Source organism: Ooceraea biroi, chromosome 4 (genome assembly GCF_003672135.1).
Source record: "Ooceraea biroi isolate clonal line C1 chromosome 4, Obir_v5.4, whole genome shotgun sequence".
In the NCBI taxonomy this organism is placed as follows: domain Eukaryota; kingdom Metazoa; phylum Arthropoda; class Insecta; order Hymenoptera; family Formicidae; genus Ooceraea; species Ooceraea biroi.
The window spans coordinates 2,474,772-2,497,732 of NC_039509.1; the positions used below are offsets into that span (position 1 = coordinate 2,474,772).

A 22,961-nucleotide genomic window follows, 5' to 3' on the forward strand; every position below is an offset into this window, starting at 1 on the left:
TCATAAATTAAGTCATTTTTGCCTACTTAATATTATAGTCTACGGTATGTATAAGAATTATATGATCTTGTGTGTGAAAGTACTTTTGATTCACGGTGCAAAGTAAAGTAATAAATAACTAATAAAAAAATTTAATATTTTTATTTATTTAATAAAAAAGTTGAAATATTATTTTACAACAGATTTACCGTGCATCAAAGATCTCCAACAATCTTTTGTGAGAAACATTTTTGAAAGTATTATTTTTAGGTTAATTAACAAATTATATATATGTGTAAAAAATATTTTTAATATTATATATGAAGATATATATAGTAAAATACGAAAATATTCTTTTTATATAGATAGATATAAATGTATATGTATTATGTAGTAAGATGTACCAATACAATATGATAGATTCTCTATATGTTAAGATATACATTGATTAATGCGATTATATTATATGAATTTTCTACTTTATTTATTATTATTATGATAATTTTAAAATATTAGACTCGAGCCACACGTATACTGAGAATGTAATTTTAGAAAGGTATTATTCTGTCAGCTCTTTACTCCAATAAGGAATGATATCGCTTAATAGTTGAGTATACTTTACACATATTGAACATTTTAATTATAAATATACATTTATTATTATTCATTCTTATGTGCTTTACCCACAGAGGATCACTTTATATACGAATATACTCTCTCTAATCTTATACCTTTACATTTCAATATTATCTTACGCGCATCTTTTTACACAAATCTAACCACTTATTAAAATTTTCGATTTCACATAATCTTCTCACCAATTAATATTGTGCAATATAAATATGTGAATGTTTTACCGTTATATTAACTTTACTTCTTTCCGCACAGGTGTACTGTATTCATCTGTTCTTGCCTCTTCTTGCCAAAGTTAATCTTAATAATTAAGATACCTCTCTCCTACACGCATCCTAAATTGCACACTTTTTATACCTGTAAGCACATGAAGCACCGATTGTGTAAATATTCGATTCAGCTCGTATATATATTATATACATTTGCGATAGAATATCGTTATCTGTATAAGAGGATATTCGTAACGTGTATACTAGATCTTTTTTTTATTAATGTTGTGCACTATGTATTGGTACATCATCGCAATCTCTGAGGCATAATAGGACGCTGATGCAAAGTACTTCTTTCTTCCGCAGGGAGACGTATTGAGAAATAATCTTTTGGCGCGCTACTTCGGCAAGAATTTCTTACAAAATGCGGAAAATGTTGATATTGGAGTGTCCCGTAGCGCGACCATCACTCATGGCCCAGGAGGTGAGTTCAAACTGACTATCGTGAAAGTTGGATATATCTTTCTATCGATGTGAATTTTCTTGCTGCTTACAGCAAAGATACTGAGCCGAGCTGGCAGAACGTTACATGACGTGCAAACCCATCTCGATCACGAAGGCGCTTCGGACTTGGTGGTGGAACTGGTGATCAAGAGCGTGCACTCGCCCAGCATATTCGTAGAGGCCGTGGAATTGGGTATTGCGCTCCTGGAGGGCGGGAATCCTATCATACAGAGAAGCATGTTCAATAAATTGATGGGTGGCGACATGAGTCAATCGTTCTTCAAGGTATGCGTTGGTCTTAATACGCGCTACGCGTGTCGATGCATCTTACATCATGTTTTCATTTTTTTATGTAGGTGTTTTACGACAAAATGAAAGACTCTCAGCAGGAAATCAAGTCCACCGTAACAGTAAATACTTCCGACATGGCAGCAAAAGCGCACGAGGAAGGTAAGGAGGGCAAGGAGATGGACAAGCTGTCACGAAAACGTGGACCAGGTACTTCCCTTTTCTTCCCTCTTTTTCTTTCTTCTTTATTTTCTTTTATTTAATTCGACTCTTACTCGGATGCTAAATGTATCACATTCGCGCTAAATAATAAATGATTTTGCAGGGAAGCCTAATGGAATGGTGATAAACGACGAGCTCCGCGAGGAGTTCAATCAGGCTGCAGCGGCCAATGGGCAGGCGTACGCGAACATGCGGAACGGTCTTGCACCTGGCGAGGACGTGAATAACGCAGCTCTCGCGGCGCTAGACGACGTCGGTGAAAAGTTAGAGAGGCAGAAAAGCATGAGTGATGCTGAGAAGGATGAGACTCAGTTAAGCACGAAGGTTTTGGTGATGCAACCGATCCTGCGCTTCCTGCAGTTACTCTGCGAGAATCACAACAGGGAATTACAGGTACGTGTTATCCGATGAAATTTTAGATCTGTTAAGCTGAATTCTGTCATACATTAATAACTATTCTTGTTTTACAGAATTTCTTGCGATATCAAAATAACAAGACGAACTTCAACTTGGTGTCCGAGACGCTCATGTTCCTGGACTGCATCTGCGGCTCGACTACCGGTGGACTGGGTCTTCTTGGCCTGTACATTAATGAGCACAACGTAGCGCTGATCAATCAAACTCTAGAAACATTGACGGAATACTGCCAAGGACCGTGCCACGACAATCAAAATTGCATCGCCACGCACGAGTCCAACGGACTGGACATTATAACCGCATTGATACTGAACGACATCAATCCTTTGGGAAAATCCAGGATGGACTTGGTGCTGGAATTAAAGAACAACGCCAGTAAATTGTTGCTAGCGATAATGGAAAGTAGGGGCGACAGCGAGAACGCTGAGAGAATTATGTACAACATGAATCCGAAACAGCTTGTCGACGTAGCATGCAAGGCTTTTCATCAGGAGTCGTTGGACGACATCAGCGACGTTGACGATTCCTCGACAAATGGAGAGGAAGGGGTTTCACCGAAGGAAGTGAGGAAATTAATAATTTTGAAATTATATCGCGAAATAAACTGTAATAATGTAAATTAAAATCTTTTAATTCCATTCGCTTTCCTTCAGGTTGGCCACAATATCTATATTCTGTGTCACCAATTAGCGCAGCACAACAAAGAACTGGCGGTGATGTTGAAGCCCTCGGAGCAGAACAGTTCGGATCCGAAGATCAATAAAGCACTGGAATATTATGCGTCGCATACCGCTCAAATAGAGGTACCGCGATTATCATAGAGATGAAAATCAATGTTTTGCGAGATACAGTTTTATTAATACTTTTGTCTCTACTTCAGATCGTAAGACACGATCGAACACTCGAACAAATCGTCTTTCCGATTCCGGAGATTTGCGAACTCATCACCGTGGACACGAAAATAAGGGTGCTGAACACCACGGAACGCGACGACCAAGGATCGAAAGTTTCCGATTTCTTCGAGAGAACGGAAGATATGTTTAACGAGATGAAATGGCAAAAGAAGCTTAGAGGTCCGTTGAGTAAATGAATTAAGACCGAGTTCGCAAAACGATTTCATCTTTCCAATATATTAATTTTCGTTAATAATTAATTTAATTTGCAGGGCAATCCATGCTGTTCTGGATGAGCAGTTACATGTCATTATGGAGCAACATTTTGTTCAATTGCGCCGTTCTTATAAATCTTATTGTAGCGTTTTTCTATCCGTTCGTCGATTCTGTGCCTAGTGAGTGTTTCAATAATACGGACGGGTCGAAAATTACCTTTTGCCGTGTATTAATAATTTTTACACTTTCTTTTTAGAACTCAGTTATCACTTGTCAGCTTTAATTTGGACCGTCATGCTCGCGTCTGCCGCTATCGTCATTACTTTACCGAGGGAGTCCGGTATACGGACGTTAGTCGCATCAACGATACTGCGATTGATTTTCTCCGCGGGTCCAGAACCTACGTTGTGGTTACTCGGTTTCCTTACGGTAAAACATAATAATAAAAAAGTTGATATTGAATATTTATTATTTATTAAAATATTTATAATATATTAATCTATATATTAATTATTAATATTATTATGTCGCGTGTTGCAGATTGTATTGAAAGTCGTACATCTCATAAGCATCATAGGCAATCAGGGTACCCTGACTAAAAGTCTAGAGCAGATAATAACGAATATTGAGATTTTGTATCACATATCATATTTAATATTCTGCGTTCTGGGACTTTGTATGCATCCGTTTTTCTACTCAGTTTTAGTAAGTGCTGGACCTGTATTTCTCGTGTTTCTCCTACAAACATACGTACAAGCATGGAACTCTCTTCGATCATCGCTCTTTCTTTCAGCTCTTCGATGTGGTTTATCGCGAAGAGACTTTGCTCAATGTGATAAAATCCGTAACTCGGAACGGACGATCCATTATACTCACTGCTGTGTTAGCCTTGATTTTGGTCTACATGTTCTCCATTATCGGCTTTATGTTCTTCAAAGACGATTTCCTCGTTCCCGTGGACGAGGAGATTATATGTGAGTTTAATTGTTCGGTACCATGTACAAATTTGTACACGGATATACTTATTTTTATAACCAATGATTGCCAATTTAATTTGTAGCCTCCATGGAGCAGAAAGTCGCCGATACTTGCGACAAAGAAAACTGCGAGGCAACAGAAACCGTATCGCAGTACGCTCGTGACGGTAAATATCGTGATGATAAGTTGGCTGTTTTACGTTGTAAATGTGATTTACTAAGATCAATTAATAATGCAGCAAATGCAGAGGAACAAAACAGCAGACCGGAAGTTGTTAGCGTCGGCGGAGAGCTCAAGGAGCGAACGTGCGATTCGCTCGTCATGTGTATCGTTACCACGTTGAATCAAGGCTTGAGAAACGGCGGTGGAATCGGAGATATTCTGCGAGCACCATCCAGTGTTGTAAGCATGAAAATATTAATTCTGATAAATTAGAATTAAAAATAATATTGCGTCTCGGATATTGAAAACTGCCGTGTTCCAGGAGCCGTTGTTCGTTGCGCGGGTCGTATATGACTTGCTGTTCTTCTTCATCGTGATTATTATTGTTCTGAATCTCATCTTCGGTGTGATCATTGACACCTTTGCGGATCTTAGGTCGGAGAAGCAGCAGAAGGAGCTGATCTTAAAAAATACATGTTTCATCTGCGGTAACTATTCACTCGAGAAATCATTTATATTTTTATGTTGTTATTTTATGTGAAATTATTTTATCTGAAATTATTTTATTTCTTACAGGTTTGAATAGATCGGCTTTCGATAACAAGACGGTCTCCTTCGAGGAGCATACCAAGCACGAGCACAACATGTGGCATTACCTCTACTTCATTGTCCTGGTGAAGGTGAAGGACCCGACAGAATTTACGGGCCCGGAATCTTACGTTTACGCCATGGTTAAGGTAATAGTTCATAGAGCTTGAAAAATTTGGGCGATGCTTATAACTTTAAGCTCTATGTACTTTCACAGGACCGGAATCTGGAGTGGTTCCCGCGACTGCGAGCCAAGTCGTTAGCGGCGGATGAGGGCGAGGGGGAGCAAATAGAATTGAGGAGTCTGCAGTCGCAATTGGAGTCCACGCAGCTGTTAGTCAAATGTCTGTTGCAACAACTCACGGAGCTTCGTGATCAGGCATGTTTAATTTAATTTATTAATTAGCTTAATTGCTAATATTTTTAAATTATTTAGACAAGAACATTCGTAAGCATTAAATGTTTAAGTTATAATTAAGTCAAGTTTATTTAATCTCTCTCTTTTTTACAGATGACGGAGCAACGAAAGCAGAAGCAGCGGCTAGGCCTTCTGAATTCTGCGTCTGCGATCCTGCACAACGTACCCTCGTAAATGGAAGTGACGACGTGTATTTTGTAGTTTTCTTGTTATAGATGAATCTCAGTTTGATACTCCAGGATCGTATGTATTGATATTCGCATGCTCTCGACAAGCATTTAAAGACACGAGAATATATCGAGTGATATATCGAGTGGGCAACCCGAAGCATTTTTACGGTTTTGTTCCTAATTTTGATGAAAGTAAAGGATACATCTAGGGCATTAATATCATCATCCTTCTCCTATAAAGGTTCTTGATCCAGTTTATTAGTTAGTTATCAAGAAACCAGTATACCGTAAATTGCATTGTTTACCAGTGTATAAATATTGTTACATAAAAGTTAAGCGTTTCCATTGATCCAGAAGACCAGACATTTACTTAAAACTTTTACATTTACTAAAACGTGTGAATATTCTAATGTTTTTTTTAGAATATTCCCGTTTTTATGTGATCAATCCACATCGTTTTCGCTGTTATAACATTTATGTGTCCATCAAATGGATGCATGGAGTTTATATTAAATTGTAGCATCAATGTTTGCAGACAATCTTGAAATTTCATATTCTATCTTGCGTTATTCAAGCTACGATTGTGTTCGAATTTTGTTTACTTGTTTTCGTAGATTATAAAGACACTTCAAGCGCTAGGGAACATCATTGAAAATGCATTTGTAAAACTGTACAGATTTTCTATATGTATTATATATTTAATTATCACGTGCATCCATCCAGATTATCTGTTCACACGTGTGAAACACGTGTGTTTTTCTTTCGCGTCATCGTGTTAACAATTGTATAATTGATTATTTTTTATTTTGTACATACGAATAATTTCGATGAGGCAATATACGGAAACTACTATTCGAAGTTCACCTTGGCAAAAGTATTTAATTTCGTAATAACGATATGCTCAATTTTTGATTCCGTAAATAATCGTGTTGACGTTCATATCATACGTTATCGTTAATGATAGATTTATTGTTAATAATAATTTAGATTTAGAGGATGCGCGCGCAACTGCAAATTGAAATATGCACTTGCGAGTCTGGACCGGGTCTTCGTTCAATCATCCGTGAAGGCGATCATGATATCGTGGCGAGCGCCGCTCAATTTCGCGGATATTAACTGATGAAAACGATATTTAATAGGGATCAATCTCGATTCTACCGCAATTTATATTATGAAATCTTTCGATATCTCTTCCGAGATATCAGATATTATGATGGACGCGAACTTTAGAATGTTGCTGTCCGATCATTCATTGTTGATGTATAAACGATAGTTGACATATATTACAAATTTTAATCATGCTGTGTTGACTGTATCACGATTATGTAAGTAGGTGCATTAATCTGAACATCACGTGCCACAGTTACGTTATATATTACTAAGATTTAAGATTTTAATTCATGTTTTTCAAACAATATACTTGAGAAATTTGTCTATATACAAATATTGTGTCTATATACAAATATATAAAAAAATATATATATACACACATACACACTTCATTTCTTTGTGTAATATTAAATATAATGTATATACTTTAATGCGTAATCGTAATCGTCTTGAAGATGTAACGATATCTTTTCGAGAGCATATCACCCTTTTTATGCGATCGTGTATTTCATTGATTGATATTAATCTTCTCGCACATTCTCCTGATTTTTGACCGGATTCTACCGGACTATACTGTTACGATCTTGAAATTTTTAGGTAATATACACCCGTCGAGAAAACTTACTTCCGATATCTGGACGTGCGATCTTACTATATAGCACACGCATGTATAGCTACAATGTGCATGTAGATTGCGTTCTTACATGTAAATAAATTTTGTTCTTTTTTTAATGCGTCGATTTATTGCGATGTCCTTAAAGGATGGAGGACAGGACCAACTGTGGGATTAAATTATTACAGAAAAAAAAAATACGGAAGAAGAACACCCTCGTGACTAATGTTTCATTTTACTTTATTTAGACTTTATATGAAACAATTGACTATTTATTGTGACTTATGTATACGCGGCTAGTACATGTAACACGTATTTCTCTTTCGTAGGTCGCACGTGTCTTGTGTAAAACCGATATGCTTCTCAAATGAATAGTTATCTATCGCATATTATCGCGCGGTAAGAATATCAAACGCAACGTCTCTACAAATACGCAAATGTTGAACACACAGGTGCGTAACGTTCATCGTAAGGTCTGTGTCCTGAGGAAAATTAATCGCTCGCAAAGTTTCTCACGCATCTACGTTCCTCATATATAAATTACATTGCTGTGTGCACCGGGACTGGGTTCGGGTCTCCTTACATCAGTCGATTCTGCGACAATTAAGTAGATAAGGACTTTCATGTCTGTTTTGACGAGGTCTTCGACGAATATACTTCGCTTAGCTTACGCATTACAACATAATATATTAGCAGGTGCTGTTTGTTGCATGAATGACACTGAACACGAATTTCGCTTCGTTTAGTAACGATATATAAAAAGTATTTACTTGACTAATTCGTTAGTGGCAATAGACTAAAATCGTCAAAGGAATTCTTCTACCATGGCAAGTGTATTGTTTCGATAGTAATTCAATTCCTCTCACTCTACTCTAAAAGTGTGAATGTTCTTTTCTTTTGTCATAGAAGATAAAGAAATGACTTTAAATAAATTTATTTAATTGAATTAAATTATGTGCAAAGTATATTTTCGAATCTAAGTTACGTAGCTTACGCACCAAAACGCCCAGAATTTACCGATCATCTAGTAAATCCTTGTAAATTAAATTCTTTTTTAAGAAAATATCGGGCGTTTTAGCGTCAAGCTCCTTAGATGGGCATTTCAAAATATATTCTACCATTATTCATACCATAAACGTATCTAAATGAGATAAAGTCGCGAAAACGCGTCGTGTGTGAAGCAGAAAAAATAATATAAAATGTTTTACGCGAAAGCGTGCGTCTAATACAAAGCTTCTTTCGGAGAGAAATGTGCGAGACACTGACTAGTGTTACTATACTTAGGCCAACACGTCGCATTACGTGATACGTAATTACATGACATCGTATAAAAAGAAAACTGCCACAAACTCGTGTGGGTTCGTTATATAAAAATCAATGAAAAATTCGTATAGAAACGCTCTCCCACGTTGTTGTACAGTTGTTAGACGATCTCTGGTTCGTTCTACCGGCTGGCATTAGCACGTACATAACGTACGTACGAAATATTAAATATTTTAACGACCTAGCGTTTATCATCATTTTATCTCGATAATAAATAATCGTGTGAGTTCGATAGCGGATCGGGGTGTCCTACTCCCCGCGGGATATCTGGAGGGCGAGTGTCCGGCGTGACGTTACGATATCGGCGATTTCCTCGAGAAGGAAACGGACTGACAATTTCCACGGGGGGTAAAGGCACCCCGTGCCTTTCGGCCGGCAAAACGTGTAACAATAAATCGCCGGGGTGCCGTGGGCACGCGAAGCTCGTTCGTTTAAAATACACTCTGTTCGATTCTCGTTCGGTGCCGCGATTAATTATTAATAATTAATAATAATCATCTTATCGTTACTTTACAGTAGATCCGCGTAGACTTAGGGTAGACAATCAATCGTGTTCTGTACAAATTCTAATTAACGTCGCTACCTATATGTACACACGTGGCTACGTGGTTGTAATCTCTTACACGTGTAATTTGGCATTCGCGCGTGAAAGAGAGGGAAAGAGAGATAGAGAAAGGGATGACGTGTGATTCTTCTTTCGCTACTTCAAATCCGTGCATCGCGTTCTTCGTGTGTGTGTGTGTGTAATATCTTAATTTTCTCTATATATGTATAATATATACAGAGCCGCTACTTCTCCCAGGGGAACTATAGTGTGGATTTATTCGGAAATGTTTCTCGTTCAAATCCCGTTTTCCACCATTTCTCTAATTGTGGACATTCCGATCTCTCTGTTTCGGTATTTGAAGAATTCCCGAATTAGCGAATATGTATATGGAACTAATGATTTCCATCGAAACGTTCATTCCACATAAGTAAATTCCACGTTTTAGGTGAAACGATACAGGAAAACGTTTACAATATAAACTGCTTGAAAGAGAATATTTTTCGAACATCTTATAAAATATGTAATTCTTGCATTTACATTGCATTACGTTCATACATCATTTAAAATCTTCATATTTGAAAACATAAAAGAAAAATCTATAAAAATAATATTTTTTTTACAACAAAACAATCGTTAATCGGAATATAACAATCGTGTATATGTTATTATTCGATCGAAGCAACTTGATTGATATTGAAAATATACGCATTTTCCCCACAATTTCAAATTAAAAAATTTAATCTAAAGAATATTAAAACTCAAGAAAAATGCAAAAAAAAGATATTTATTACTATAATTATTTTTATTTTATCAATAGCATAATATTAGGTAATATGTGAGGGAGACTACGTTTGTAAGGCGAGTCGTTTGGATGAATGGACGAAATGCCTGAGAATCTATGAATCAGTTTCAGGAGAGCATGCACACAACGAAGTAAATTTAATTAAATTTAAACTCTCTTTTAATCATATTCCTTATATTACTCATACTTTCAAGTAACAGGAGAATATGAATACAGTTTGATTAGATGACACTAATGACTTATTTCGAGCGGCTGTCGATAAAGGCGTTGATACGTTTTAAGATATACTGTTTTGTCGACGGCTGTAAGAAATTAGCCACCTACTCGAGCCATATTCTCCTGATACTTAGGATTCCCTACATAACGGGAAAGCACGACCAGAAGAATCGAAAACTAAAATTCGTAACTCTTTGCATCGCATGTTTTCTTAATACTAACACATGGACTCTTGGGTATTTCCTAGATTCAACCGTTCAAGCGTTCGCGTAGTACAAACGTAGCTTTCCATACATTTCCTTATATCGCATATAACTGTCAGTTGCAATAATAATAAAAATTAATGTGATAATAAATATTCTGTGCACTTTTATTGACTTTTATAATTTTTTAGAATAAATGCTGTATTCTCAAAATTGAAATGTATTTTGTGAAGAAAATGCAAATATTTTTGTCGCTGAGCGTATAATATGATTGTCATTTGTTATTCTACCAACATATTATTGTTATAGTAATAAGTATGATTAAAAATAATTTGTGCATTTTTATTACATCTTATTTTTTGTAGGTATGATGTATTTTAAAATTGCGAACTATTTGGATTTATGTTTTTCAATCAAAAATATCAAAAAAGATAATATCAAAAATTTGTTTAATTAAAACTTAAATCAAGCAATTAAAAATTATTTAATTCAAAGATGATTTGAATGAAATAAATGTTTCTTACGCTTTCATATATATTCCTAACTTTTTAAAAAGATATGAAGATTTCAGATTCCGATAAAAAGTGATTTTTTGTTTGCTTCCGAGATGTCGAAAAATTTTCAAACGTTTCGCATATTATTACAATGTCTTTAGTTATGACAAATATGGAAAACGAAATTATTCCAATACAAAATATTTTCGAATAAACACATCATAGCTTCCCTGTTTCACACTTCTAATATGCTTAACCCAGGTATTAAAAATATAAGAAATGTGATGAAAACATGAAAAAGATGACGTTATGCATTATTTTAGAAATTATCAAATAAAACAATTTTAATATTACAATTACATTTGTATTTGTATAAAATTTGTATTAAAAATCCAGCAATTTGTTCATTAATTTATCGAATTATTTTGGAAATTAAGTAAATAAATTTTGCGGTATTGAGAAATTAACAAATATTGACAAACAATATTTACATTTTAATGTTGAACTTGTCAGAAATATAATAGTGAGATCTTTGAATAAATCATTTATTAATCAAACTCATTCAACTCAATAAATCTTGCGGAGCAAAAATTCTCAATTGACGAATAAGAAATAAACAATTTCAAAATGAACAATTTTGCAGATCTCATTTCTTTCGATCGAGTGACAGTCGATTGCGCGAGCTGATCGCGCTTATTACATGTGCCGATCATCTCTCCTTAATTCCGATGTATATGTATGTGTGTCTTATAATATGCATATGTATACGTATGATTCTCGACTATGTATATATATGTATATATTTATATATGTATATATAAAACTGATTCGTTAACTTTCTATCGCATACCGCGAAAGCTTCGACGTATATATGCAGAGTGAAAAATATAGTGGAGATCGGTGAAAATTTTATATTCATTTTCACTTCACCGATATTATTCCTCATGTGTAATGTGTGTAGTGTGAAACCTTCTCGCATTGTGAAATACTTTTCGTCCGTGAAAATGACGCGATGACGTTAACGAATCAGCCCGAAATGAAATGCTGACTCTCGATCGCCGTGTCAGTGCTGTCTTTAAAACGTCTCATATCGAGCGACGTAAAATAAGGACCGGCGACGTGAGTCTTCACTGTTTAAGTATATACACGTGGGATTGCAATTTAGGCTCGTTCTTTAAACAGGAACGTGTGCGACGCGATACGCGAGGGATGAACGATCTCAACAACCGAACGGATGCGCGAGTAGAATAACGAACGCGACGATGACTGTTGGTCCTCGCAGGTCGACTTTGCTCGAGGAGCTCATCACATGATTCGGAGCTGGCGATGGTCCGCTTTTGCGAGTATTGGCGATCACCGTGTGACTTCGCCATCTCATCGTGTACTGTGGGGCGGTTCTCCCGAGGGCTTGTAGTCTGGAAAGCATATATTTTTATTTTAGATTTATTATTTATTATTTTTACTTTAGATTCTAGTTAACAAAAGTGTTACTTTCACTTCTTTTCACTTCTATTTTCACTTATTTTGAAATTAGTGGCACGCAAGCTCGCTTATATTTTTTGGTAAAAAAATCATCGAATATAGTATGATTGGAAATGTTTTCTCTCAATCAATTGGATTAATCAGTAATGTTAAAAACCAGAAGCGATCAGTAATGATGTACGTATAATATTATAAGGAGCACTATATTATATATTTAATAATTTAATATTTTTTATATATTTAATACCAAATTCGTAAAGTTTTGATTTCGCAGATTTTTCTCTTTTAATTTTTCATAATGTAGCTGCGTGAGGAAGTTATTTGTCTTTCCAAGAGCAAAGATAAATATGACTCCGTTGTTTTTCGATTCGACCTCATCGATCACTGACGTTGCTGGCGAGAAGGTATCTCGAGAAGGAGCCGCTGTTAGCATATTTTTCTTCATATCCAGCCAGATTACGGGATATAGGAGCGGTGGCGCGGTTGTAACTGGAATTACGTCGTAAGACGAGATGAACGATGGCCGATTCTTAATCAGCGGATAATTTCTCCGTACGAAACGACAATAACGGATCGCGCAGATATCAATCCTCGCGGTTTTATGCGAGCGCGCGGTGGTGCACACGAGCGATCGCTCTCGTCGACGGAACGCCCTTATATTTTAGCCGATCGTGTCATAATCTCCTGTGGAAACTGTCGCGAAACTGTCGTTAAACGTAGCTAATAGACAAGATCGTGACGAAACTTTCGCCGGGTTAATCGGGCATGGGGGGATAAGAAACTCACCTAACCACCGCGGTATTCATCTTCCATGGAAGGGTGAAATTCTTGTGCGTGTCCCTCGAGCAGAACGTGTGCAGTCTTTGTCCGGCTGGATCGCCGTTTTTTCTGTACTCGTGTATCGTCAGATTCCACGCCGTGCATGGTCCTGTTTAGCAGAAAAAGCGTAGTAAGGAACATATTACGGTATTACAGATCGATCTGTATCGAAGAAAAAGCGATTGAATCAACGAAACTTCGCTCGGTTGGAGGAAACTTTCTTAAGTAAATATTAAATCAATCAAGGAAGATCGCATAATTACTATAATGAATTATTAATTCATGATGTTCAATGTTCAATGATTGTACAATCTATTGTTTAATTAACAATAATTGTAATTTGATGAGTGCATAACATATATGAATATGAGAAATTCAATTATTTCTTCTTCGTATCGTTAATTCATCCATTGTACAAACGTTGGTACACAATCGTATAATTTGTTTTTTTTTCGATTTTTGCGATCATGGAAACAATGCGCTTGAATAACTTTATATTTTTAAATAACTTGAAAACGTAATGCCCGCAGAAAGATGATTTGTAATAGTAGCGTATGAACAAATATTTCGCTGTTCATCTTCTAGTTTGTAAAAAGCAATAATGTGTGCGTGAGAGGATTAATAGTGCGAGCACTTATTGCCAAGAGTCTTGTTGTCCAAACGGCGAACATTTTGGCGAAGCTCTCGTGTCGGAAAGTGCGCCACTTGACGATGAAATTTCGCAAGAGGAGAGACTGGGCGGAAAAAAAGAGAAGAAGAGAGAGAGAGAAGGCAATGTGGCGATGCTACGGCTTGAGAGGTATATTAAAGCCATTTCCGGTGTCGGCGTTTGCGGAGCTTTGGTTACGGTTCTGACTCTAGTCATAATGTTCTCGAAGTGGCGACGAGGAAGAAAATGAAAAAGCTATGAAGCGAAGGCAGAAACGAGGAGACGCGAAGGAGGAAACGGGAACAGCGATTCCTGTAAGGCCAAGTTGCGGATGAAGTGCCGTCACGCTGAAGCAATTCGATTCGTGGATTTTTCCGAATAAAATAAATAATTCCGTAGGAATTTAGCATCATTAATACATTTATTAACACATTGTGTACGAGAGACGAACGTGTTCATCTTAGCGTAAAGTATTCTCAAACATTTGTGTTTGATATAACATATACAATTAAATTTTAAACGAATACACGAATGAAACAGTACTTTTATTAAAAATCCTCGGAAATATGTAAAATTTGAAAAATGTAACTCCAGTACACAATGTATTAATTTACTTGATTAATTTATATTTGTTACTTGTCTTTGCACTATCTGAATTGATAAATAAATCATATTTCAGATAGTAATATGAGAAAATGGGAATTTTTTAATGCAGAAAAACCTGTCGTATTTTATCTTTTTCTCACACAAATCAAAACACGACGTCATAACGTCTCGTTTTTCACTGTTCTTCTCATTTCAGTATCATTTCCTATCATAAGCTATCAATATCATAACGGTACCCAGCATTCGTTTTGTTCTTATTTCCACGTATTTGTAATATATCGCGGAGAATATTCTCCTCATGTAATAAGTGATATTCTTCCATAAGAACGTAGAGATTAACTTGCTGCATCGATCGGTCGTCCTCAGAATTTTCAGAAAAAATAAGAATGATATCGACAGTGCGGAGAACATCAATATATTATAAAAAAATTCCACAGCTTTATTTTTGAAAAATAGATTACATATTTCGTATATAAAAATAACAGCAATAAGGGTAAGTTTACTCTCGGGTGCATTCACGTTATATGTTCCTCCGTGAGGAACAATATTTCTCGCGCTGCATTTCACCGTGAAGAACAATCGTAATATTCGCAGATTCGAATATATGCAAGGTAGTCGCCTTTGTCACGCTCTCGTAGGATGACGACCAACCTACCGTAAAAGCGAGTGAAGGCGATGAACGGAAAAAGCGGGAAAGAGAAGGAAACGCGGGAGACACGGCAAGGAGAAACAAAGAGGAAGAAAGGAAGAGAGAAAAGGGGAAGAGGAAGGAAAGAAAGAAGCTATGGTCTCTACATGGTAAAGCTTTGGCTTTCGTTGTCATGGTAAATCCGATGGCCTCTTTAATTTTGCGATCCACTGCCATTCGTTTCGCGCTACGCTCCTCTGTCTCTTCGCTCTGTCGGGCCGCGGGCCCCGTTCACCCCCTCGATTTATTCCACCGCGACTTTCACCCTTTCGCCGTATTCGCGGCTACGAAGCCAATGGCGCGGATAGAAATTCCGGCGATCTCGGAAGAAAAGCAATCGGAAGAAGATTTCCCCGTGTCGCCGCCAGAGACGGAGTGCGTTGCACGGAAGATGATCTATCTCTGTTTTTCTCCCGGGCCTCCAGGTAGGATTGAAATAGAACGCCATGAATAGAATTTTATTGCGCGAGACGCCAGATGGAATTTGCGTTTATCGAAATGTAAGTCAAGAACTACGAGGGGACGTTGTTCAGGATAACGATGCATCTGGAAAAATGTTGTTTCCGTATAATGATCCTCAATCGAGGTCAAGAGCATACTTGTCAGCTTGAAAAATTGCTTCATTTCATTTTTCTCCTGTATATTCCAATTTTTCTGAGGAGATGTTTTTGATAGAGTAAATGCACGGGCATCTTATAAACATGATAAAATAATAAATTTTTCGATTATGTAAAATGCAACTCACAAAAATCGTTTAAAATGATTATAAGTTCGTAAATACATTTATTTTTGCAAATCTGGCGCATACAAAGCTATGCAGTGACGTCAAAACAGTTACGATAGAAATATCAACAGGTTTGTTATGGTAAAGAAATTAATTGCACCGCAGCAACTTGAGAGCCTTAATGTCCGAGATCCGTGGAAGATACGCTGCTTCGGAGAGAACGCAGCTGCTTTCTGTTTTCTTTTAATATCGCTCGAAGATAAATCGCTCTAAGAACATTCTCCTGGGAGACGAAGATAGGTACTTTTAGATAAATCATTTTCGTGCTATTAAACTGCTCGCGCGGCTCTTCTTGCAAAATATAAAGCCGTAGACTAATAAATCTAAAAGGCAACTGCACTTTACTTTATTGAGCAAAGAATCTCGTTCGTACATAGATATAATTATCACTGAATTAAATGATGGTATCAGAGAATAAGTATTCCACTCATGCGATGACATTGCGTGAAAAGCATTTCTGTGATATAACCCATTAATTAAAAAGGGATTTCTATTTGATTAAAAATAAAAATAGAGTCTTAGCGGTACAATCAACTGAAACAAATCAAATTTTATCATAATCGAAATGTAATATTAAAATATTAAAAATTAAACGGACACATGAAAAGATTGAATCGCAGTGAGAGAATCCTTGCTGAGAAGAAATCGCGTGAAAAATCGGACAAATTTTCCGGGCGTAACTTTCTCAATGGGTTTGTAGATGCGAGAACTGCTTACGGCTCTGAGTGGACTTGACTTCGATGACGAGCTGCCGGTCGATTGGCGAGTCCAGGATCCAGGTGCACTTCTGCTGGTAATACTGATTCAGCTTGAGCCCGGCGCTCGCCAGATCACCGCCATTGACCTCGCCTTCCGGTTCCGCTGTCGTGTGATCGCCGCAGTAAGTGTCATTGACAAACTTGTAGGCCGCGTGGAAATTGAGGCCCGCTCTCGACGACCTCGACCACTCGATGTAGACCGGGGTCCAGCTACGGATGCCCACCGGAAGCCAGTCCTGCGCAATAATGGAGCCCGTTAGAACCGGTAACAGGGAGGGATGAAACGAGAACATCAGCTGGGATATATATGGCGTGGAAAACGGCAGGCCAGTCCGGGGAAATAAAAATCGCGACGAGAAATATATGGGCTAACAGAACCGTTAAGAAATTGAAAATAAAGCGTGCACCGTCGATAAAAAGCCGTAATGGAACGCGGCGGACGGCAGATGGGCCGCGACAATGGCGAATAAATTTAATTGCGGCTTGTCGTAACATCGGAGGATAGAAAAAGCAGTATTGACAGCTTATCGATAACCAGGTAACGCGTACGCACGCTTAATTATCAATCGTGGATTTCGTATTTAATCCTATACAGTTAAATTACATAGATTTAGCTTGTTGCTTGCGCTGCCGTTTGCACGATAGCCTCAATTGTGCCAGAATAACGCGTTTCAATGTGAAATGATGATCCCACGAATCGAAATCGTATTACCGTTTATAGACTCGTCATAACGGTTACACTCTCTACCGAGTAATCTGATAATACGTCTATTAATAATCATCATATGTATGGATACAGTCAAAGTCAGATCAGTTTACGGTGCGTGCGAGTGTGTTGTGTGTGGGAGTGCGGAAAACACATTTTACATTAATAAACAAAATAATTTAATAAATAAAATTATTCCTGCATCGGCAGTTGATGTTGAAATTGCTTGATTTCCGTTGCTCAATATAAACTGGTTGGGAAAAACATTTTCATACCCGCATCTTTTTCTCGTTTTTGTTTTGACGCATATTTGTTGCGGCATTCGTATATTATTATTAAATTTACCGCACGCCATCCCAACACCATTATTACATTTTATTCATTTATGCGCGCTGATCATATAGTGCCATGATAAATGATGAAACCACATTAATGAATGTAGCATTTATTTCGTGCGAACGTCAACAATATTGTATATCTTGCATCAAATTAATTAAGTTTGTTAAAAATGAAGAATCTTCTCACGCTATTTATCTATTTTAACCGTATCGATATTAACGGTAGTAAAAATGCATTTAAAATTTTTAAGATATCACGCGAGGAATTTCCTTTTAGGCAAAAAGGGGGAAAAACTATCCTAAGAGCGACGCAACGGACACAAAGGGAGTAACAATCACTCGCAGAAAATTGCGTATCGCGCGCAATGTATTTTAACGACATCGTTCCGGCCTTTTCGCGTAACAATGCGGGGATACAAAAAAGTCGCGGTAATAACGATAACTTTTATCTCGCTGCGTTGAAAATGCGCGTGCTAAGACGCCGAGCGGCTGCGTCGGGGTGCTCGTCCGAAGTCAGGAACAAAGTTTTTCCCCTGTTCGCGCCTTTTTTTTACCTGGTAGTTTCCACAGAGACATGTGACAATGTGCCCGGTCTCAGAGACGAGCAGAAGATGGTCCATGCTCTCCAGGGACTTGCTGACGCAGTGGCAGCCACTGTCGCCGCACTTGGTTTCGCACGGGTTGTTTGGAGTCTGTTTCGTGCTACCTTTCACCTGCGAATGGAAACGTCAATGCATTCGCGAAATGCAGATAAAAATCCACGCAAATGCGAGAAGGTGAAAAACGTAGCAAGAACGTTTGTGACTAATTTTACTATTAAATTGTTAAAATTAGATTAAAACATTTATATTATTTGTTCGACGTGAATTTGTTCCTTTTTCGCCACGTTCCAGGTACTTCCGCGCGTTAAATATGCAATGTGAATATCGTAAAAAATGTATAAGCGCGACGTGTGTATGCGTGCGGGGGATTAAAGTCGCACGATTTTGCCGCTTGTACAACGAATTCGTAACATAAATGCGTAAAAAACGCGCATCGCTCAGCAAGAGATTACAGTTAGCGCGGCACGTTTCCAGCAGGGATTCAATTGCTGAGCTTAATCGTTTTCGGGGGACTTTCTGAAACTCGTCGCCGAGTTGCTGTTTCGCTTGCGCGAATCCACGTCTGATCCCGTGGAATATTATTTAAATGCGGATTAAAGCGCGTCACGTGAACGCAGATTAAAAGTTTTCGTTGCCAAATTAGAATGTCTGTAACGTTCCAAGCTCCTTTTTTCTTTTTCTTTCGAGCGACTTTAATGTAAAAATCTTTATCTGCGGCGAGATATTTATTTATACTCATGCTACGCCGATGCATTCGAATGGCATGGATGAATCTGCAAATTCGAATGCTGCGGCCGATTTTAAATTAACGGAGATAAAACATTTAGTTGAGGAACTCACGGTAATGACCACCGATTGGTTTGGTGCCGGTATAAAATGCTGCCTGCATTTCACTGGGCCTTCCATGGCGAATAATCGGTGCGGTTCCGGATGCACCACCGAACCCTCCACGGGTGACGTCAATCCGTAATATTCGACGTCGCACACGCTGGCCGGTTGCTGAGTGCCACCCTCGCGTTCTGCAACATCGGAGGAAAATGGACGTTACTTATGCAGGTGCCAAGAGAAGTTAACATTATAATTTAGGAACAGTCGAAGAAATTTCATCTGCATGCAGGAAACCGTACATTAAATTTTTCTCCACATAGTTCTCCATTTAGCAACCATTCAGTTACAACGCAAGTTAATCGTAAATTTAATAGACCATGAAGTTACGGCGAGGAAAAGACGAGTACTGAGGAGGCGTACTCCATTATAGTCTAATAACGTTGTAAAAGTTACTATCTTGCAACCGCGGATCTCTCAATTGAGCAAGTATAATATTACCGTGGCGATCTCGAATGTACAAAATATATTACACTTAATCGTTCCGCTCGTCGAACTCTTCCGCGGGATCCGCAACTTTGTTGCTTCTTAGCTTAATTTTTCCGCAAGATAGTTTCTCACATCTATGCCGTGAGTTGTACAAAGGAATAACAGGCACTCTTATTTCGAGTCGAAATTTGCACGCCCGACAGATGAAATTTCCTCCTTTTGCATGGCAATTTCACATAATTAGTCGTTGCAGTTCGGGACCGCGCGCGGGGCTGAATTCGACCATTTCCTATATAAGAGGGAGGATTGGTCTCTCCGAGATTAAATGTAATTGTATTATAAATATTTTTACACATAGTTGCTTTTAATTAGTTATTTGTTAATGTTTATATATATATATATACACATACACACTTAGTAATAATTAATGTTTACTAAATTTATTTATTATGAGTATTCAATATGTCTAATTTTATCGCTCTATAATACTCTAATCATCCGTTAGAGGTTGGTTGCGAACATTTCAAATATTTCTTCAAATCTGTTTACATTTTTCACACGTCAGCGGCTAATAGAGCTATTATATGTGTGACCTTAAACATGTTACGTACTATTTCTGTTTCAATATCATTTCAGATATTCGTATTCCTTGGTCGTGGTAAGATAGTGTAGTGATATCCTTCTTGAGTAAAGAGCTGTTTGCAGTAATAACTAATTGTACGGATTTCTACTTACATCGTTACACTTTAAAATGCAGGTAATTACCAGAAATAGTTTATATATTTATATTCATTTAAAGATAAAATAAGATAGAATGATAGAGAACAACTAATGCAGTACAGTAGAGATAGAAAGACGTAGAAGAGCACATTATGTTGATATTAAAACTAAATGGTATATTATTTATTTGTCGTAAGTTGACATGGAATTATATATTTTGCTTAATTTTGTCTCATTATCAGATGAGACATACAAACTGCAAAACTTTTAAACATCTAAAATGATATTATCATTATCAGTAATATGGTTTGTTATCGAAAAAGAAAAAGTATTGAAAGAAAATAATGTTTTTATAAAAATACAAGAATGTACACGATATTTTGTAATTTTTTTATTTAATTTTCTCTGATAAACTGTTACAGATATTTGAAATAAAACTGTTCATCCTTCAACACTTTCTATGTGGTATAATGTTTACTACTATGATAACATGTATACAAGGGGAACATCGGTCTACTGAAAATAAATCATATCAGGAACTTGGTTATCGTTTATCAAAAGATGTAGTGCCACTACATTATGATATCAGCCTGGATTTCTTTTCTGAAAGGCTGGATGTTGTAAGTGGCAAATGCAAAATTGATGTTGACATTTTTAAATCAACGTCAAATATAAGGTTACACAGTCCCGATAAGATTGAAGAAAGCTCAATAAAGTTGGCTATGAATGGTACGACATATAAACCCATAAACAAAACACACTCCGAGGAAGAGAACGTCCTTGATCTTTATTTCGAGGACCAGCTATCTCCTGGACGTTATTCCCTAACGATACATTACAGTAAAGATGTCGGTGATGATAAAAAGGAAGGAGATTTTTTCAAAATTATATTCAAGCCTGCAACAAGGTGAGTTAAGATTATACGTATCAGCCCAATTATTAAGTTATCTATATTATTAAAAATATATTGTTAAAAATATCGATTAATATAAAATACACATTAATGTACAATAATATTTATTACGTATTATTATAAAGTAATAACTAAATTTTGAGCGATTGTCTCATGCTTGCATGTTGCTCATCTTGATACTTCTATTCAAAACATTATTTTGACAACTTGTATTATATTAGAAATGTCCTTAAAACAGGAATAGATGGTTGGCAACAAATATTAACTCTGTTGAAGCTCGAAAATGGTTTCCATGTTGGGACGAGCCGGAGTTTAAAACAACATTTAACTTTACATTCTATCATCACAGGAGATTTAAGATATGGCCAGCCTTACCAAATGCAACATCTATAGGACATGTGCACAAAAAGGAATGGTGCTTGACAAAGTTTTTCATTGCAGTTACTATATCTACCTACCAATTGATGTTTGTAGTAACTGAGATACCTCTTTTTTCTCACACTGAATATACGTCATATTCTGCATCATGCGAACTTCATAAAGTAAATGAGGACAATACGATATTAAGTAGAGCTCCCGTGGAAAATTCGATAAAATTTTCAGATGTTGTGATTGAGAAGATCCTAGATTCTGAGTGGTACTGCAAAATTCTTCTAACTGATTTCAATATAAATCAACTTGCACTTCCGGCTGTGCCAGAGGATGTTATTGCAAAATGGAGGCTCATTCTTTGTAAGTATATCGATAACAAAATTATTATTAGGTTTTGCTAATAATTAACATAAAATTTAATCACATTTTTATTGAATGAAAAATAAATGGATAAATTACAGTTGGATGATATTAGTATCATTACGAATTTATATATACCATTATATTAAACTTTTTATATCTTTACATATGTATACAGGGTGTCCCAGAATTGTGTATGAAGCGCTTGTGAGCGGGTAGAACGCATCGAACTGAGAAGAAAAGTCCTTTACCGTTTTGAAATTTTCGCAATAGTTAACGAGTTATTAATTATTAAAAATCGCTATATTAGTCCGGCCTATCGCCGAATGAAAGCGCGCGGCGAGATGCGACCAGAGATGCCAGAATGCAGACGCGGTCCGCGGTCCGAGATAGTGGAGGGGGTAACACACCAAGCGAGAGCCACGTAGGTGTTCTCTCAGCGCTTCGGCTATCTTCGGGCGGTTGTGTGACGTCACGAGCGAGCGATATAGCCGCTGCCGACTTGCCGAGATCGCGGCATGCAACACGATGCGAAAGCAATTGCCGGGCAGGCCGGCAATGTACGAAAAATGATGATGATGATGATGATGGATGATGATTTTATATATATATATATATATATATATATATATATATTAGATGATTATATTCAACTTGAATAATTAATTGACTAAATAAAGTTAATGGACTGAACAGTTTGTAATAAGAGAGTTTATTGTATTATTACATTTTTATTCAATATCTATTTTTTATAGTTTCTATTATGTCTGGTATATTAGGTAATATATTCAATATTATATTAATGTGAACGTTCTATTTAATGTAACTGTTATTCTTGTCATTGATTATTTTCTCTCCGGAAACA

At 36.9% G+C, this 22,961-nt stretch overlaps 3 protein-coding genes across 15 annotated transcripts in view; 2 read left to right on the forward strand and 1 right to left on the reverse strand.

Moving 5' to 3' along the window:
* Window positions 1-7,519, forward strand: part of LOC105286972 (inositol 1,4,5-trisphosphate receptor) — a 41,415-nt gene extending 33,896 nt beyond the window's left edge. For 7 of the 8 annotated variants that reach the window (XM_026969190.1, XM_026969195.1, XM_026969193.1 and 4 more), the window contains 17 exons: window positions 1,188-1,305; window positions 1,378-1,610; window positions 1,682-1,823; window positions 1,939-2,228; window positions 2,306-2,815; window positions 2,906-3,055; window positions 3,133-3,325; window positions 3,418-3,540; window positions 3,618-3,790; window positions 3,902-4,066; window positions 4,155-4,335; window positions 4,422-4,505; window positions 4,578-4,741; window positions 4,824-4,989; window positions 5,078-5,238; window positions 5,307-5,468; window positions 5,601-7,519. In XM_026969190.1, coding sequence (XP_026824991.1) covers window positions 1,188-1,305; window positions 1,378-1,610; window positions 1,682-1,823; window positions 1,939-2,228; window positions 2,306-2,815; window positions 2,906-3,055; window positions 3,133-3,325; window positions 3,418-3,540; window positions 3,618-3,790; window positions 3,902-4,066; window positions 4,155-4,335; window positions 4,422-4,505; window positions 4,578-4,741; window positions 4,824-4,989; window positions 5,078-5,238; window positions 5,307-5,468; window positions 5,601-5,681 — 3,096 coding nt within the window. In that variant the 3' untranslated portion in view covers window positions 5,682-7,519. Of the gene's footprint in view, window positions 1-1,187; window positions 1,306-1,377; window positions 1,611-1,681; window positions 1,824-1,938; window positions 2,229-2,305; window positions 2,816-2,905; window positions 3,056-3,132; window positions 3,326-3,417; window positions 3,541-3,617; window positions 3,791-3,901; window positions 4,067-4,154; window positions 4,336-4,421; window positions 4,742-4,823; window positions 4,990-5,077; window positions 5,239-5,306; window positions 5,469-5,600 lie in introns of all 8 variants that reach the window. The other variant, XM_026969197.1, reaches the window with a different exon arrangement.
* A 106-nt stretch (window positions 7,520-7,625) lies between these two features.
* Window positions 7,626-22,961, reverse strand: part of LOC105286970 — a 242,273-nt gene continuing 226,937 nt past the window's right edge. For all 6 annotated transcript variants that reach the window (XM_011352311.3, XM_011352312.3, XM_020034205.2 and 3 more), the window contains 5 exons: window positions 19,258-19,436; window positions 18,370-18,528; window positions 16,731-17,007; window positions 13,254-13,395; window positions 7,626-12,400 (listed from right to left, as the gene is read on the reverse strand). In XM_011352311.3, coding sequence (XP_011350613.1) covers window positions 12,205-12,400; window positions 13,254-13,395; window positions 16,731-17,007; window positions 18,370-18,528; window positions 19,258-19,436 — 953 coding nt within the window. In that variant the 3' untranslated portion in view covers window positions 7,626-12,204. The remainder of the gene's footprint in view (window positions 12,401-13,253; window positions 13,396-16,730; window positions 17,008-18,369; window positions 18,529-19,257; window positions 19,437-22,961) is intronic.
* On the forward strand, window positions 19,443-22,255 carry LOC105286963 (aminopeptidase Q-like). Its single transcript, XM_011352287.3, has 3 exons — window positions 19,443-20,488; window positions 20,874-21,358; window positions 21,603-22,255. Exons 1-3 carry the CDS (start codon window positions 20,483-20,485, stop codon window positions 22,135-22,137), a joined length of 1,026 nt encoding a protein of 341 aa, XP_011350589.2. The 5' UTR covers window positions 19,443-20,482; the 3' UTR covers window positions 22,138-22,255.

Excerpts from the sequence above, each read along its gene's own strand:
- LOC105286963 (XM_011352287.3), top strand. Across the intron at positions 21,359-21,602 it reads ATATTCAAGCCTGCAACAAG|GAATAGATGGTTGGCAACAA; the intron begins GTGAGTTAAGAT and ends TCCTTAAAACAG.